Raw genomic sequence first — 18,701 nt, forward strand, 5'->3', positions numbered from 1 at the left:
GCATACTCTTGTGTATGATCACACACACAGACACACACACACACCATGATAATCAGTGTGTGGAACTGGTCATTGATCACCAAATGATGCATAGACTCTTGTGTGTGATCTGACACACACACACACCCAGAGACACCACCATAATCAGTGTGTGTAACCAATCATTTATCACCAAATGATGCATAGACTCTTGTGTATGATCTCACACACAGACACACACATACACCACGATAATCAGTATGTGGGACTGGTCATTGATCACCAAATGATACATAGACTCTTGTGTATGATCATACACACATACATACCATGATAATCAGTGTGTGGAACTGGTCATTGATCACCAAATGATGCATAGATTCTTGTGTATGATCTCTCTCACACACACACACACACACACACCCCATGATAATCAGTATGTGGAACTGGTCATTGATCACCAAATGATGCATAGATTCTTGTGTATGATCTCACACACAGACACACACACACACCATGATAATCAGTGTGTGGAACAGATCATTTATCACTGAATGATACATAGACTCTTGTGTATGATCACACACACACACACACACCCCCCATGATTATCGGTGTGTGGAACTGGTCATTTATCACCGGATGATGCATAGACTCTTGTGTGTGATCACACACACACACCCCATGATTATCAGTGTGTGGAACTGGTCATTTATCACCAAATGATGCATAGACTCTTATGTGTGATCACACACACACACACACACCACCTCCTGGTTGCCAACTTGCTTACTCTCCTGTAGTCCAGTGCCTCATAAGACCTGAAGACCTGGAAAGAATTACCACTTTGCCCAATCCAGAGCCCAGCTCACCATGAACTCTGCGTTCTTTAAATGGTATGGTGGTAGTTTACTCAGTCAGTCGTGTCCAATTCTTTGCATCCCCATGGACTGTCTTGCCAGGCTCCTCTCTCTGTGGAATTCTCTAGGCAAGAATACTAGAATGGGTTGCCATTTCCTCCTCTAGGGGATTTTCCCGACCCAGGGATCAAATTCGCATCTGCTGCAACGCAGGCAGATTCTTTACCACCGAGCCACCAGGGAAGCCCCTTGTGTATGATAAGTAAATGCATATTTAGTAGCACGCCTATAAACGCTAACTCGTGCTTTTCATTGTTTGATTTTAATAATTAAATCTTGGCTTCCCTCCCTCTGGTAGAAAGGAAAAGGATCCAGTAGACATGACTTCTGGTGGTAAAAACAAGAATAAGTGCACTCCTGCTGGGAGCCCTTCTCTCAGCACAGAGGAGGCTTGGGCCTCCCAGGTGAGGGGCAGGGGTGGTCCGGAGCCCCCCAGGAGGTGCCCCTGCCAGGGAGTCTGAGGGTAGGTAGGGCTTGCCCAGCAGTGGCAGTGGCCGGGGTCACTTCCGGTCCTTCCTTCACTTTTCCTGTGATGCGGCATCCTGAGACACAGGGTGTCGAGACTAGTTTTTCAAAAACTAATTTATAAAAGTCATCGTTCTCAGAACAGCTGAGCTTGAACTCTGCCTGGAATAAGACAGTGCTCTTCTGTTCGGCGTTCGCCTTATTACCTGATCTGCCTGGAAACCCGAGGGGAAGCAGGGAAAGTGTTTGTATCTTAAGGATAAGGAGTGGGACAGAACTGCTTGGTCGGACCGTGGGCCTTATTACTGGTTTTCACTTTGTGATCTCTCCTGAGTGGACCACTTTAACTCAAGCAAGTCAGGTCCGACTTTCTTCTTTAAACTGTAATTCCTTTTCATCCCTGTCTCACTTGTAACAGGGAAAGGCAATGTAATACATTGTCATTGGTTACTATTACATGTTACCTCGTTTAAAATTACACAAGTTTTTACAAAGTACAGACACACAGGGATGGAAATAAAGATCTGCAGAAAGGCTTCAAGGAAAAGCAAAGGTTCTTCCCCAAAGCGCTAGTCCTGAGGCAGCCGCCCCTCGAGTTTGCTTTCAATTTTTCTCCCACTCAGTATTATCATTTTAGCTGCTTCCACTTTAATACTTACTTGCTTACAAACATAATCTCCATTTCTTGGTTTATCACTCGAGCACCTGTCTGTTGACGCCCAAGTGTGAAACGGGGACTTGACCTTGCCTGTCTCCCACCCCTCCACCCGGACAATGTCCCAGCGGGTTTGTTTCTGTTAACATCCGCTTTATGGAGACAGAACTCACACACTATACCCTGAACCCATTTGAAGTGTACATTTCAGTCGTTTTAAAGTGTATTCACAGAGTTGTGTGACCATGACCACGATCAGTTATGATGCCTTTCACGTCCCACAGAGGACCTCGTTACTTGTAGCTGAAACTGTTTCCCTCACCCCTGGACAAGCTGGTCCATAGTCGTCTCTGGAGATTTGCCCATTCTGACTCCCATGTGAAGGGAATCACAGGATACGTGGTCTTTGTCATTGGCTTCTTTCAGTTAGCACTGTGTCTTCAAGGTTCATCCGCATCATATCCTGTGCCAATCTTTACTCCCTTTTTACGGATGAATGATATTCACATTTTATCTGTTCGTCGCTGATGAACATTTGATATTAATATGATGAATAATGCCATTGGGAGCATTTGTATAGAGGTGTTTGTCTGGATATATGTTTTTGTTTCTCTTGAGTATCTGCCAGGAGTGGAACTGCTGGGTCATGTGGTAATTCTGTGTTTCACCTTTCCAAGGCTCTACTTGTTTAACTCTAACCTTTGTATTCCACCTGAGTTGCACCATTTTACATTCCCACCGTGGTGCCTGGGGTGGGGTTGGGCTTCCGATTTCTCTGGGTCCTTGCCAACGTTTGTCTGCTGTCAGTGTTTTTTATTACAGCTGTCCTAGCAGGTATGCAGGCGGCTCTAATGGGTGGGTTTTGATCTGCATCTCCCTGAGGGTTGATGATGATGAGTGGGTGCTCCTGTACGTAGTAAAGAGACAAAACTCCCGGCTAGAGTAGCCTTTCCTTTGCTCCCCTCTGAGCCCCACAGTGGAGGCACCAGCAGCACCCATTTCTTGCTGCCCCCCCGCCCCCACCCCCACCCCGGGAGCCTGCCTGGCCAGGCCAGCGCCTCTGCCGCCCACTTCTGGGAGTGGGGTGGGGGTCCTTGGGTGTCAGAACCTAGTCCACTGCCTGCCCTGGCAGTCGGCACTCCCCCAGCTCTCCGCGTGTGCACCCTGAACTCAGCTGACCTCTAGGTCCTTTCCTACTCTTTACAGAGTTAGTTTTCACCTGTCTACAACCTGGGTGGGTTTTCCCTGTTGGCATTAATCTGATGCCACCATCTCTCTGTATTCTGGGCATGGCTCAGAATTCCTCGTCCACAAGGTGCTGCCCATGTTGAGAAATATATCCGTCCTCTCATTTCAGTGGGACCTTGAGGGGAAAGCAGGTGTGTTGTCTTCAGCATTTTGCACCCGAAACTTGGGCTTAGTCACCCTGCCTGTCTTCCACCTGCAGTAGCAGGGGTCTAAGTGCCGAGTACACAGGAGGGGCTTAAGGAAGGTTGGGTCAGCACTGAGTGAGTGAAGGTCACGTTGCTGGCACCTCAAGATGCTTTTGTGAACTGAGGTGTCTCAGCTGCTCACAGGTCCCTCAGAGGAGATCAGAGGGTCCCCAGAGAGATCCCGCCACTGAGGCTCATTGGTGAAGCCTGCAAGCCATTGTCTGTGGGCCTGGTGACAAAGGGTGGCTCATATTCCTTTAGAGTCTTCTGAACCTTTACAATAAATTGCTTTTTTCACTGTGTCCCGTTCCACAGAGGAGGCCTTGTTGGGCTGACCTCATATTTGTGTCTTACTCCTCAGAGGTCACCTTTGTCCCCGTGTCCAAGGTGAACGGGCAGGTGGAGGCTGAGGACATCCTGGCGGCCGTTCGCCCGGCCACGTGCTTGGTGACAATCATGCTGGCCAACAACGAGACAGGTGTCATCATGGTGAGTCGCTGTCCTCCTGGGGAGACCGATGGGGACGCGGGCTTCCGGCCCAGCCTCCCCTTTTCCTCTGTTCTTTTGTCTGGGAACTTCTGCTGCACCCTCGTTCACGGCTCCTCATTTCTTTGATTCCATTTCTGTGGAATCAGAGTGACCCAGCCCGCTGTCTGCTCTTCCCTCTCCAGCCCGTGCCTGAGATCAGCCGGCGAGTCCGAGCCCTGAACCAGCAGCGGGCAGCGGGGGGGCTGCCGGGGGTGCTTGTGCACACGGACGCCGCCCAGGCCTTGGGGAAGCGGCGCGTGGACGTGCGGGACCTGGGCGTGGACTTCCTGACCATCGTGGGGCACAAGGTGTGTCCGCCTGGCCCCCTGCCCTCCTGCAGGGAGACTCCTCGACACCCGTGAGGCTCACCCCTGAGCAGAGCCCAAGGCACCACTCACCCTCCCTCACCTGGCGTGCCTGGCATGCCTGCCCAGCGAGGCCCTGGGTCAAGGTGCCAGGCGGACTGTGGCCCTGTGGCCAGGCAAGCTGTGGAGGGGTTGGGGAGGGTGGGGAGGTGGGGAGGGAGGGGGTGGAGGGGTGATCTCAGGTGGGCTTAGCCCGGGACGAGTGTCCTCTGCAGCTTCCCAGGTGGTGCAAGCAGTAAAGAATCTGCCTGCCAATGCCAGAGATGTAAGAGACACGGGTTTGATCCCCGGGTCAGGAAGATCCCCTGGAGGAGGACATGGCAGCCCACTCCAGTATTCTTGCCTGGAGAATCCCATAGAGGAGCTGGGCGGGCTGCAGTCCATGGGGTCAACAAGGAGTCGTACTCGGCTGGGTGACTGAGCAGCGGCGGAGTGTTCTCTGCGCTCCCAGCCCACCCCCACCCCCACCCAGGGACGGAAGACGCAGGGCTCATCAGTGAGGGCTCGTCTAATCTGACTCACAGGGCAGCTCAGACAGTGAAGGTGTGGTTTTAGCGACCCTCAGCTCTAGGCTGTGCTGGGGAATTCTGATAGTTAGCAGTGAAGACCCTTCTGAAGCTCTTGCGTCTCTCTCCAGCAGCCAAGAGAACTGGGAGTATTTTCAGTACTTTCTTCCCAGCTGGTTCCCAAGGGAGTGAGTGTGCCCATGTGACACACCGGCATGTGAAACTTCCCCCAAACGAGGCTGTGAGAGCGGGAGCCGCCCACAGGATAGCTCTCGGCCACCTCTGGCTCCAGCCCGTCCGTCAGCCTCCCCCGTGGCTGGCAGGTGCTCTCTGCCCCTGAGCTGGGGCCCAGCATCAGTGCCTGCCCCGCACCCATGTCTGGACGGGTCCCGGCCACGAGACCGCAGAGAGCAGGGCCCTCACGTTACAGAGCATCTCCGTGTCGCTCTCAGCACGTGCAGGAGAAGGTCCCCGAAGGTTCTTGTTGGATAAGTAACTGGCTTTTCCTTGCAGTTCTACGGCCCCAGGATCGGTGCGCTCTACGTCCGAGGGCTCGGTGAGCACACCCCTCTGTACCCAATGCTGTTTGGAGGCGGACAAGAGCGGAACTTCAGGCCAGGGTAAGGCAGGAGGTGAACGAGCTGTCTGCCCACTGGCCACGCCGTGGCCCTTCCGCCTCTTGGAAGTGCTGTGATAGACCCTCCACTGAGTCCGACATGGCTCCACTGGCTGACTCTGCATGTGGGACTCACACGCATGCCGTCTTGCTGGGGAGGAGTCAAAGCAGATGAAGCAATCTGTCTCGTGGCTGCTTCAGTGAGCCCAGTTCCTTCTGTTATTTGGGCCCGGCCGACAATAGAGGGGCCGCTGCATACCCCCCCAGCCTTGGCTGAGATGTGCTGCCCCCTCTTGACTGTGGGGGTGCACAGGGCCACGTGGAAGCACCTGGCTTCCTTTCTGAAAGCTCCTGTGTCCTCATGACTTGCAGGCAATGGAGGTGGGGCCAGCACCACACGTGTTGTCAGCAATGTGATAACAAGAGGGAGAGACCACACATGCGCTGGGTCCCTGGGGTTTCTTTTGCCTCCTTTATTCCAGAACTAAAGCAGAAGAAGCCAGCGACTAGAAACACCAGAAAGGGCTGATGAAGAAAGCCCAACAGCCCGCTCCCCAGCTGGTGGCAGGGAAAGAACAACCTAGCAAGACGGAAGGCTTCTAGACAACACATGCTGTCCTCCCACTGCCACCATGGACACCTGCCTCCACCCGCACCCACACCACGGAGGTGCCAGGGGCCCAGACTTCCACCCACACACGCTGTGACAGGAGCCCACAGCCTCCAGTGCCAGACAGGGCCCAGTGAGGAGCCAGGACGTCTGCCGCGCCACAGTGACGCACCCCCACCACGGTGTCAGCGGGGACCACATGGGGACCTGGGCTTCGGCCCACATCCATCACTGGCAAGGTGCCTGCTCCTCTCGGATGTTGACTAGGACTGAGCTGGGAGCCCGGACGTCTACCCCTGCCTGACAGTGATGAGCAGGGTCAGAAAGTGCCAGCTACTACAGAAGGGTTAACAGACATCAAGAATCATAAAATAACATGCAGACATTCAGGTTTCAGTTTAGAATTGCTCATCATATTAAGAACCAGAAAGACCTTAAACCAAAGAAAGGAAACTATCAATAGATGCCGACACTGAGGTGATAAAGATATTCAAATTGTCTAACAAGAGATTTTAAGGCAAAAACAATAAAAATGCTTTAGTGACCAATTATGAACACACTTGAAACAGAAGAAATAAAAAGTGTCAGCAAAGAAGAAGAAAATACAGAGAAGAGCTAAACTGAAATTTTAGAACAAACAGTTTCAACAACCAAAGTAAAAAGGCCATGGACAGGCTCACCAGCAGAATGGGGGCAACAGAAGAAAGACTCGGTGAACTGAAAGAACAGAATTAACCAATATAAAAAACAGAGAGGAATTAGACTGGAAAAAAATTGAGCAGAGCCTCAGGGACCTGTGGAACCAACAGAAAATCTAACATTCATTTCATTGAGGTCTGAGAGGGCGAGGAGAAGGAGGATGGGATGAAAAAGAACTTGGCAAAGAGACAAACTCAGAGATTCAAGAAGCTGAACAAAACCCAACCAGGGTAAACCAAAAGAAATATAAGACATAAAAAATAAACTTCCATAAGTGAAAGACAAAGGAAAAATCCTGAATACAGCCAGAGGAAAAAATAAACAACTCCTTACCTATAGGGAAAAAATAATTCAAATGACAGTGGATTACTCATCAGAAATCACAGAGGCCCAAGGAAGTAAGGCAAAATTTTCCAAGTGCTCAAAGAAAAGGCAGGCCTGTCAATCCAGAGTCATGTACACAGCAGAAATATCCTCAGGAACAAAGAAGGAATCAAGATGTTTTCAGATGAAAGAGAAAACTAACAGAATTTGTCACCAGAAAACCTATGCTAAAAATGACTAAAGAAGTTCTTTACACAGAAAGGAAACAGTAAAAGAAGGAAACTTGGAACAGCAGAGAGAAAAGAGCATGATAAGCAAGAAAATAGGTAAATAAAATAGACTTTCCTTCTCCTCTTGAGTTTTCTAAATTATGTTTGGTAGCCTAAGCAAAAATCATAGCACTGTCTGATGTGGTTCAAAATGTATGTGCAGGGAGCTTGGCTAGTGGTCCAGTGGTTAAGAATCCATCTGCCAATGCAGGGGACATGGGTTTGATCCCTGGTCCAGGGAGATACCCCATGCTGTGGGGCAACCAACCCCATGTGCCACAACTCCTGAGCCTGCATGTTGCAGCCACTGAAACCCACACTCCCGAGAGCCCGTGCTCCACAGCAAGAGAAACCGTCCCAGGGAGGAGCCCAGGCGCTGCGGCAGAGCGCAGACCCTGCTCGCTGCAGAGAAACCGTCCCAGGGAGGAGCCCAGGCGCTGCGGCAGAGTGCAGCCCCTGCTCGCTGCAGCTGGAGAGCAGCCCCTGTGCAGCAACAGAGACCTGGCGCAGCCAAAAACAAATAATTTTTTTTTTAATTTAAGTGGAAAAAATATTTACGATGATTATTTTGTGAATGGGGACGAATAACAGATGTATAAAGAGGTACATTTTCTATTCTTTACTTGAACTTCTGAAAACTGTTTAAGTAACTCACAGAAAAGTAGAAAAAAGAAAACAGAGGAAAAAATAGAACAAACTGAAACAATAAAATGGCAGACTGAAGCCTGAACATCAACTATTACGTTGAGTGTAAATGGAATAAATGTATCAATTAAAAGGCAGAGGTTGGCAGAATAAATTTTTGAAAACTGGCCTAACCATATGCTGTCTCTAAGAAACTCACTTCAAATATAGCAAGTTGGGAAAAAGTGTTTCATGTTAATCTGAATCTAAGGAAAGCAGGACTGTCTACATAACATTAGATAAAGGAGACTCCAGGGCAAAGAAAATTACCAGAGGGTGAAAGGAATAAAGAGTCAGTTCACCAAGAAGACATGGCAATCCTAATGTGGATGCACAAACAGTACAGCTTCAAAATGTGTGAGAAACAAAACCTGAACTGAAAGGAAAAGTAGACAAACCCACAATTACAGATGGACACTTCAACACCCATCCCTCAACAATGGGTAGACAACTAGACAAAAATTGGCCAGGACACAGAAGAACTCAGTAACACCTATCAACAGGATCTAATCAACATATTTGGACCTCTTTACCCAACAACAGTAAGATACCCATTCTCTTCAAATGCCACGGAAAGGACACGAAGATAAGTTCATATTCTGTGCCATCAAACAAACCTCAGCCATTGAAAGAACTGAAATTACACAGAATGTTTTCTTTAACCACAGTGGAATCAAACTAGAAATCAATAACAGGAAGATAATAAGAAAATCTCCAAACACTTAGAAACAACACACTTATGAGTAATCCATGGGGCAAATTACTGAAATGAAGGAAAATACACTTACCAAAATTTGTGAGACATGGTTAAAGCAAGGCTGAGAGGAAACGTGCAGCACTAAGTGCATATGTTAGATAAAGTGAAGCATCTCAGGTCAGTAAGCTCCCATCTGAAGAGCCTAGAAACTGTAGAGCAAAACAAACCCAAAGCAAACAGAAAGAATTAAATGATAAAGATGTGAACAGAAATCAGTGAAATTATGAACAAAAGTCACTTTTAAAAATCTATGAATTGAAGATCTGGCTCTTTGAAGACATCAATAAAATTGACAAATGTTTAATTTAGCAAGACTGATCAAAAAAAGAGAGAAGAAACAAATTGCCATTATCAAGAATGAAACAAGATATCACTGTGGGCCCTGCAAACATCAAAAAGAATAATGGAATGCTGTGAAGAACCCCACATACATGAATTTGATATGAAGAGTGGACTACTTCATCAAAAAATATAAGCTACTGTAATTCCCCTAATATGAGGTAGCCTTTCAACATACGCTGCTGGAACACCTAGACATCCCAGGTAAAGATAGAAATCAGCCCAAGTCTCACACCTTATGAAATGTAACTGAAAATAGATCATGAACTGAAATGTAAAACATAAAACCATAAAAATTTTAGGAGAAAATCTTCAAAAACTAGAGCTAAGCATAGAGTTCTTTCTTAGACTCGACACCACAAGCATCCATAAAAGGAAAAATTGATGAACTTCATCTAAACTTTTGTCCTGAAAAATGCTTTGTTAAGAGGATGAAAAGACAAGCTATACATTAGGAAAAAATATTTTCAAATGACACATCTGCCAAAGGGCTGGTCCCTAGAATACATAAACAAAAAACAAAATATGCAACTACTACACAACCTAGGAGTTTCACTCCTGGACATTCATCCCAGAGAAATGAAGACTTGTGTTCACAAGCAAAGCCTGTACCCAAAAGTGTTTAGCAGCTTTATTCATCACAGCCACAAACTGCAAGCCACTCAGATGTCCTTTAACGAGCGAGCAGTTAAACAGCAGGGGCACATGCATGCTATGGAACTCCTCTCAGGGCTGAGGGGGAAGGAACCACGGACACACACAACAGCTCGGAGGAACCTCCAGAGGACTTTGGCAAACGAAAATAGCCAAGCCCTCCAAGTTATAAACTCTGTGATATCAGTTTACATGACAAAATTTGAAACGTCCTCTGGGGTTAAGGAGGGAATGGGGCTGAGGGTGTGGGTGATGAAGAGTGGGCATGGTTACAGAAGGGCTGCGGCAGGGTCTTTGTGGCGGTGGCCACATCTCTATCTTGTCAGTGTCCAGGCTGAGATTCTGGCCTGCAGTGTTATTAACACCTGGGGAAACTGAGTACAGGATACACAGAGTGCCTCTGTGCTGTTTTTTCCAATGACATGTGAATCTATGTTCTCTCAAAATAAAAAGATTAATTAAAAAGAAAGGAGGGAGAGAGGGGAAACGAAAAAAAGGAAGAAGGACATCCCTGGTCGTCCGGTGGTTAAGAATCCACCTTGCAGAGCAGGGGACGTGGGTTCGATCCCTGGTAGGGGCACTGGGATCTCACACGCCACAGGGCAGCTAAGCCCGCGCACCACAACTCGATCCCACCTGCCACAAGTAAGATCTGACGCAGCCAAATAAATAGATGCTAGGAAAAAGGTGGGGAGAGAGAAGAAGCGGAACAGCAGCTGTGCCAGAGTCATACAGGCAGCTCCGTGGGTGGGCAGGTGTGGGAGCAGGTTTGCATGACTCTGGGTGGGGGTGGAGGGCTGGGCTCGTGCGGGGCCGGCTCCAGGTCCTACAGGGGCCTGGCCTTGTCGCCCTGCCCAAACCCCCAGGCAGTCCCAGCTCACAGAACTTGAGCGATGCGTCAGGTCCGACCATGTCATCCTACAGAGGAGGGCGACATTAGAGGTCTCACAGCCCCGGACGGAGCCCAGAGCCCCTGGATCGTCCCTGTCCCCCCCGCCCCGCCCCCTCCGGGTGTCAGAGCCTGTCTCGGGGACAGGCCTGACCAGTGAACTTGTCCAGGCAAGGTCAGTGGGACCTTATTTCCTGTACTGTCAGCGCTGTTCATCTGAGTTCATTTATCTTGCTGTTAGTAAACAAGCAGGAAACAGCTCCAGAGGTTTAAGAGAACTTCATTTAGCCAAAGCAGAAAGTTAAGTTACTGTTTTGGTTTTTCCTGAAATAGAGTGAAGCATTGTAGTTTTAGTTTGTTAGATCAACACGTGGGAACCACTGGTCTTCGGGGGTTTTCCTGTCCCCTGCACAGCCACACACGTGCACGCACGCATACACACACACACACACAACACCCCACATCTCTAGTCACCAAAGATTCACCCCATATTACAGCTGAGAGGCTGCAGGGAGCGGGGCGGGGACTGAGCCCCTGGACCTTGGCCGGGTTTGGCAGGGGGACCGAAGAGACAGGCTCTGGGGCCTGCAGCCAGAGGGGGGTTTCCTGCGGGGAGGGGAAGGGTCCAGACAGAGCTGTCACTTGGCCAGCCAGTGACAGCCAGGGCAGACTGCCCAGAGTGCACCGCATCTGCTCTCCCCAGGCCACAGCCACAGAGGGTTTGGGGGGGGCGGTTGGCAGCTGCCCTCGTTTAGGAAAGATGTTGGCCTGACTGTCTTTAATTGAACACCTGACTTTCATATGGCTGGGATTTCTTCCAGGAATGTTGGTTAATTACTTTGCATGGAAACGGGACTGAATCCCTTGTCTTTTACAGGACAGAGAACACCCCGATGATTGCTGGCCTTGGGAAGGTAAGCCCTGGGGACCTTGGACGGATGAAGCTCGCTTTGTCCATCAGCATGCAAGGGAACCTCAGTCTTCCTCCTGCGTTTCTTCCTCACTCTCACCCCATGTGCGGGGGCGGGGTCCCCACCCAGCGCACCTGTGGCACCAGCCAGGGGTCCTGCAATTCAGCCCATCCTGACACTATCCACCCTCAGGATGAGGGCTTGGTCCCACAAGACCCCCCCACCCCCGACAACCTCAGATGCCAACTGTCACCTGTGCTTGTGACCAACTGGCTGTGAATCAGAGATTCCCACGACCCACTCCTCGAGTTCAGTGAGTCTGCTAGAACAGCTCACAGAACTCAGAGGACTAGACCACTGACCCCAATAAACAGTTTATCATGAAAGGGTGTGATAAAGGACACAGGTGGACACTCTGAAGGGCAGGATGTGGGAAGGGGCATCCATGCCCTTGCCCGCACCCCCCTCCCAGCACCTCTGTGTTCAGCAACCTGGAAGCTCTCTGAAGCCATCATCCTCCCGGGGTTTTACGGAGGCTTCACTCAATCATTAACTTCGTTTCCAGCCCCTCTCCCCTCTCTGGAGGTGGGGCCGGGGCACTGAAAACCCCACGCTTCTAATCCTGGTTCTGTGACCAGCCCCCACCTGGAAGCCCACCCAGAGTCACCTCATTAGAGCAGGAAGCACTCCTGTCATCCAGGAAACTCCAAGGGACTTGGGAGCTCGGCATCGGGAACCAGAGTCCAAGGCCAATAATTAGAATAACGGCAGCTCCGTCATGCCGTGATGACTCGGGAAACTCCTGGGTCTCCGTCTCTGCAGGGCCAGGGCAGACCACTGGGTGTGTTCTGTGGGCTCACAGCAGTTTCCCAGCCGCTCCAATAGGCGGCCCAGGCTTCAGAGGAGGTCACGTTCATGATCCCAATAAACGGACCAGTGTATTAATAAGAGAAACCTCGAATTTTATTTATCAACCTGGAGACATGCTTTTTAGGATCCGTGGAGTGGGTTTCATGTACCTAGCATTTGAAAGGAAAAGGCTCTCTTTTCAAGTCTTATAAGAAACAGTGATATCATTCCCACAGGTTTGCTCTTCCCTGGATCCAGTTGCCCCCCCAACCCCACCCCCACCCCCCCAAGCCTGGCTGCCCACCCCCGAAGACGGGGACACAGTGCAGCCTCTTAAGGAGGCTCCTTCAGAGGACCAGACAGCGGCCCAGCAGCAGCCATGGCCCCTCTGACCCTGCTGTCACTCGGGGCGGGGGGCCCACCATCATCGCCCCTCACTCAGCCTGGACCCCCTCGGTGCACTCCGGCCAGGACTCCCGCCCCCCACACACTGCTCACCTTCCCCGGGAGGTGTGTATGTCCTCACCCACCGAGGCCAAGTCCAGGTTTCCCGGCTGCTCTCCGCCCCTTCCCCGTGTGGCTGAAGGCAGGCCCCTCCTGCTGTCGCCCCCTTCCCACCCCCCCACATCCTCTCATTCCTCTTCCGGTGTCCTCTGCCCCCAGTGGAGTGACCTGCACGCACCCTCCCGCCCCTCCTCCTGAGGTCTGCTGCTTGCTCTGCTCCCCTGAAGCCTCAGAGAAGGTCCCCATTTGCCTTGTGACTTCCAGAGAACGTGGGGCAAGTTCTCCACCCCCGCCCCAGCCGGGCTCATTCTCTGCTTCCTCTCCAGCCAGCCTCCTCTCCCAGCGAGGTGCTCACCCCCCGGGGGCTCTAACGTCAGCCTGGGCTCCGGTCTTCCACCTGCCATCGCAGGGCAGACCCTGACCTCTGGGGAGACCCACGTCCCCACCTGCTTCCTCAGCCCACGGCGTGTCCTGGTCTCTCTCCCTGGGGTGCCCCTTGTCACCTGGGCTCTTGCTGAGAAACCCAGGAGGGGCCCTTGGTCCTCCCTGTCCTCGCCCCCTGCACCTGACGCAGCAGCCGGCCCCGTCCGTCCAGCCTCCGCCACGGATGAAGGCCTGCCCCTTGTCCACCTCCACCAAGCCTAGGCCAGGTCACCCCCACCTTTTGTGTGGACGCCTCATGCATGCTCCACATGGCACCCAGCTGTGAACACACAGATCGGGCGGCTCAGACCCAGCTTCAGCATCCAGGTTTCGGCTCAGAGCCCGCTGTCGCGAGGCCTCCAGGCACCGTGCTCTCGCTCACGCCATTCCAGGAGCACTCGCCCTTCCCTCCTCAGGGCTCCACCCAGACGCCCTTTCCCAGGCTCCACGCTCTCTTCAAAGCACCCACCCGAGGTCAGACACAGCCGCCTCTTCCTCCGTCCTGTCCATCTGTCTCTAGAGTGGGCCGGGAGAGCCTCCGGTCACTGACTGGGGACTCCACAGTGCCCGGGGCATCAGGAAGCCTGACAGCTGTCAGATGCCAGCCAACAAGCGAAAGGCGGGCAGTCGGCACGCGGCTTGTGTCCGTGAAGTCCCGGGGAAGCAGCAGTTGGAGGCGACGTCGCCTCTGCCCTCAGGAAGCAGCCCCTCCGCTGCTGTCTGCGCCCCCCACCCCATCTTACCATAACTGGGGTGCTTCGTCACCCCACGCCCTCCTGTGTCCGCAGGCGGCCAAGCTGGTAGCAGAGAACTGCGAGGCCTATGAGGCCCACATGCGGGGTGTGCGCGACTACCTGGAGGAGAGGCTGGCGGTGAGTGCTCGCGCCCGGAGCCCTGACAGGCCGGGCCCAGACCCCCGGGGGTCACGGATGCGTGACCGAAACATACCAGGGACAAGACACTTGATGCTCCTGTGAAGACGATCCAAGTGTCCTCAGAATCTTTCTCTTCCAATTTACCTTGCCTTCCGCACTCAGTCTCCCTGAGTATTATAAGGAGATACTTACAGATAAAGCAATTCTGTGGGGCTTCCCTGGGGCTCCATGATAAAGAACCTGCCTGCCAGTGCAGGAGACGTGGGTTCCATCCCTGGGTCAGGAAGATCCCCTGGAGAAGGACATAGCAACCCACTCCAGTATCCTTGCCTGGAGAATCCCAGGGACAGAGGAGCCTGGCGGGCTACAGTCCGTGGGGTCACAGAGAGTCGGAGAGGACTTAGCTACTAAACAACAAGAAAAAACAATCATTCTGTGTTGAGGGTGAGGCTTTGTTTTCCAGAAAGTCTGAAGTTCAAACAGATGTGAAGAGGGGGACTTCGAAGACACGACACACTTTGTACATTTTTCAGGCTGAATTTGGTAAGAGAATCCATCTGAACAGCCAGTTTCCAGGCGCCGAGCGGCTCCCCAACACCTGTAACTTCTCCATCCGGGGACCCCAGCTCCAAGGTGAGGAGGGAGCAGGCTGGGCCGCGCCGGGCCTGGCTCGGGCCATCGGCGGGCTGGTCGGGGGCTGGGGGCAGGTTCGCCCCGCCGGGTGCAGTCTGAGGGGCTCTGACCACAGCTGCTGACCGGCTCAGGGTGCTGCGACCGCAGACGCAGAGGCGCTCAGCACGCACAGGGGCCCGCCCCAAAGGTGGAAGGGAAGGTCAGATGAGCAAAAGATTAGGCCACTGGGCCCAGCTTTGTCCACAACTTTTACAGAACGCTGTGTGAGGGTGGGGGAAGGAGATGCGGGCTACTAAACCCCGGCTGGGAAGGAGGCTGAAGTGCAGGTATGCGGGCTTCCTCTGTTGCTGCCATCCCCGCGGCCCAGGCCGGAAACCCTGGGGCTCAGGTTCAGGTTCGGATGATGCATCTCCCAGACGCCCGAGTCCCTGAGGCTGGAGTCCAGGGCAGAGCACCCTGTTTGTCTGGGAGGGGTTCCGGGGACCTGAGAGCACGGGGTGGTTTTAACTTCTTAGACGAGGTCATTGCCTCAAGGGTCTCCTGGGTCACTCCGGGGAACGAGGCAGCGTGTTCGGACCATGAAGGGGCCCTGGGGCAGCCATCACTGGACTGAACGCATCCTCTCTGGGAAGGAGGCTGTGGGAGGGGAGTTCCTCAAGTACCTTTCCCCCTTTTCTGGGGCAGACTTTATATTCCCTGAGGGCCTGTGTTAATTTAAATGAGACAGGCTCCTCGTTCTAAGTAAATCAGCTGTCACCGGTGTGTTTTTCTTTTGGCCACACCATGCGGCTTGTGAGACCTTAGTTCCCCAACCAGGGACCGAACCTGGGCCCTGGCAGTGAAAGCGTGGAGTTCTAGCCACTGGACCGCTGGGAAATTCCATCAGTGTGTTTTTTTTTAAATCTCCGTGCTTGTGAAGGAAGAAGGCTTAACAAGGCCTTAACAAAGGCAGCTCCCAGAGCTCCACCAGTAACACACAGAGACGTCAGGACGGACACTCTTACCAGGACAACACGGCACTCAGTAGGCAGCTGGTCAGGATGCTAGCCTGTCAGGGTACCGCGTCCTCGAGGCTGGTTTCAGGAGGCAGAAGGAGGCAGGAGGAAGCGCTTCCGCTGGGTCCCGCGGGGCCTCCCACCTGCGGTCAGAGGGGCCTGTGCCCTGGGATTTGCCAGGTGGCACCAGGGAGGGGCCTCCAAACTGGCAGCCGGGATGAGAGGCGGCCGCCGCCTGGCCTGCCCTCAGGGACCTGCGCTCTGTCTCCTCAGGCCGCGCAGTGCTAGCGCAGTGCCGGACGCTGCTGGCCAGCGTGGGGGCCGCCTGCCACTCGGATCTTGGGGACCGGTGAGTGCTCCGCACGGATATGGCCGCGGTATCTGGGGCGCGTCCCTGCTCCAGGCGCCGGGGAGCTCTGCGGCCTGGCAGGGACTGGGGTGGGGGGGCGGTGAGCAGGCATTGCGGGCGCTCGGGAGGCGGGCGATGGGGGGGAGCTGCAGCCTGGGGGTGCTGGGGCTGGCCCAGGAGATGGGGCAGCATCTCAGCGTGGGGCAGCCTGGAGGCACAGGGTCGGCGGCAGGCACCCACTTAGGCCTCAAGACAATTGGGAGCAGATTTGAGTTCAGATCTCTCCCCCTGCCAGGAGCAGGCTGAGGCGGGGGCGGTGGAAGGGGTGGGCTGATGTGGGGGCTCAGGCTCTGGGAGCAGCCAGGCGGGAGGATAGAAGGGGGTCTGCTTTCTTGGGTGGGGGCCTGCAGGTGGGAGGGCAGCCAGACGAGGCGGCCTGGGCTCAGGAGAGCGCAGGGATGAGGTCCTGACAAGCAGGGGCCCTCACTGGAGGGAGGCCGGGCGCCGGGGCCGTGAGAGACCATACAGCTCTGACCAGGGGCCGCAGCCTCCCGCGGTGCAGCAGGCCAGCCCCCAGCCTCCGCGGCGGCCACGCAGCCCCGCTAAGACCCGAGCCCGTTAAACGCCGCGGGGACGGAGGCCTCTCCCAGGGAGGGGGCCGTGGCTGCCTCCAGGGTGGAGTCTGCGGCTGCAGGGCAGGGGGCCCCCCTGCTGGCAGCGAGGCTGACCGCCTCCCACCCGCAGGCCGTCCCCGGTGCTGCTGAGCTGCGGCGTCCCCTTCGACGTGGCCAGGAACGCCATCCGGCTGAGCGTGGGCCGCAGCAGCACCCGGACTGAGGTGGACCTCGTTGTGCAGGACCTGAAGCAGGCAGTGGCCCGGCTGGAGGGCCAGGCCTAGTGCCCGCGGGAGCCCCTCCTTGTGCCGACACTGCCGCCCCACAGCACCTGGGGAAGGGGAAGTGCCGTGGCCGCCTCCCTGCTCCCCTCTGGGAGGAAGGGTGAGCTTGTCACGGGCACCCCCTTCCTGGAAGGTGGCATTTTTATCTGAAAGATACAATCCTAGCATTTATCACCGGCTGCTACCATGAACATAGGAAGCGTGATTTTCAGGGGCCGTCCTGGCCTCCCCGCACTTGTCTGCAGAGAGGGCAGTGTCGCCTCACCCCCAGACCCTCCTCAAGACCTTTCCAGAGGCGGGGGCTGGCTGCTGCGGTCAGGCCCCCTCCCCACGGGGCACCCCGCACTTCCCGCCCTGCCCATTCCGCTGGTCACCTGCTGGTCCCTCGGCCGTCGGCCACTGGGCGCCTCCCCACCGGCCCCCGGGTCCCTGCCGCCCCTTCCCTCTGATCACCTGCTCAGGGTTTCGGCTCCTCCATCAGCCGTGGGCGCCCTGTGAATCTGAGTCATCCCCGGACAGGCAAGCCTCCATCCCTCACGCCGTCCCCCCCAGGTGTGTTCTGGAGGGTTCTCGGATCTCCACAGATGCTCTGGGGTGTCTGATTCACGGCAAATGTTATCTGTGGAGACATTTATATAGGAGTGATTTTTTTAATTGAACAACACATTTAATGTGTGATTAAAAGGAGCAGAGAACTTCATGATGACATTGAGAATACAACTGTCAGAAATGAGATGAACTAATAAAAGATGCCGATGCTTGTTTTGGACACTTTGTGGTTTTTCTAGTTTTCGCTTTGTTGGGGGCAGCGGGTGTCTGTGCCGGCTTCGGGATGGGGTCAGACCCACCGGTCACTGAATAATCCCACATTATCTCCAGGACTCCAGCTTGAGATCATGTCTGCGGGAGCCCCACAAGGCAGCTCCCTGACACGAGTGAGCATCCAGCGGGCTCCAGGCAGAGGCCAGGGCGCCCCGAGCTCACCAGCACGCACTGTGGGTGTCCAGCCCCACTGCAGATAACGGCCTGGGAAAAGATGCTGGGCATCTCTGAAAGATGGGCTTGGGACCATGAACTCCGGCCCCTGTGGTTGGAGGGTGGGCTGAGGAGGGCACCTGAGGCCCTCAGCCTCCTCTCAGAGGCCTTCCTGTCCAGGGCCAGACCCTGGGCCCATCACTGGTCTGCAGAGCCACTGCCACTCAGAGGCGCATGGAGCCCCCAGTGCCAGCCGAGGCCAGGCTCCAGGAGAGCGTGGCCAGGGCGTAGCGGGCCCAGGTACCTGTGGGCGACATGGCTCAAACGCTTAGACTCCAGCACCTGGTGTAAGACGCCCAGAAAGGGCTTCCCTTGGACGCGTCTGCCCTCCTGGGGAAAGGGTCTGTCTCCCAGGAGGCCTGTGCACGGCCCTCGGAGGCTGTCCCTGGCCCAGAGGAAGCAGACTCTCGGGAGCCGACCACTTCCTGGAAAGGACACTAACTGTGAATACCCACTTGATGTGGGAAGTCTGTCCCAGCCCTCGAGCCACGTGAGGGGAGGCATGGTCCAGCCACAGGACAGTGCCCACCTCCTACC

At 54.1% G+C, this 18,701-nt stretch overlaps 1 protein-coding gene across 3 annotated transcripts in view; it reads left to right on the forward strand.

The window, feature by feature from the left end:
- SCLY (selenocysteine lyase) overlaps window positions 1-17,898 on the forward strand; it is a 31,416-nt gene extending 13,518 nt beyond the window's left edge. For 2 of the 3 annotated variants that reach the window (XM_043877518.1, XM_043877519.1), the window contains exons 5-12: window positions 3,814-3,941; window positions 4,124-4,288; window positions 5,365-5,471; window positions 11,570-11,606; window positions 14,168-14,251; window positions 14,788-14,887; window positions 16,156-16,231; window positions 16,976-17,898. In XM_043877518.1, the coding sequence (XP_043733453.1) occupies window positions 3,814-3,941; window positions 4,124-4,288; window positions 5,365-5,471; window positions 11,570-11,606; window positions 14,168-14,251; window positions 14,788-14,887; window positions 16,156-16,231; window positions 16,976-17,129 (851 nt within the window). In that variant the 3' untranslated portion in view covers window positions 17,130-17,898. The other variant, XM_043877520.1, reaches the window with a different exon arrangement.
- Window positions 17,899-18,701: the final 803 nt, after the last annotated feature.

Source organism: Cervus elaphus, chromosome 20, assembly GCF_910594005.1.
Source record: "Cervus elaphus chromosome 20, mCerEla1.1, whole genome shotgun sequence".
NCBI classification, from domain to species: Eukaryota; Metazoa; Chordata; class Mammalia; order Artiodactyla; family Cervidae; genus Cervus; species Cervus elaphus.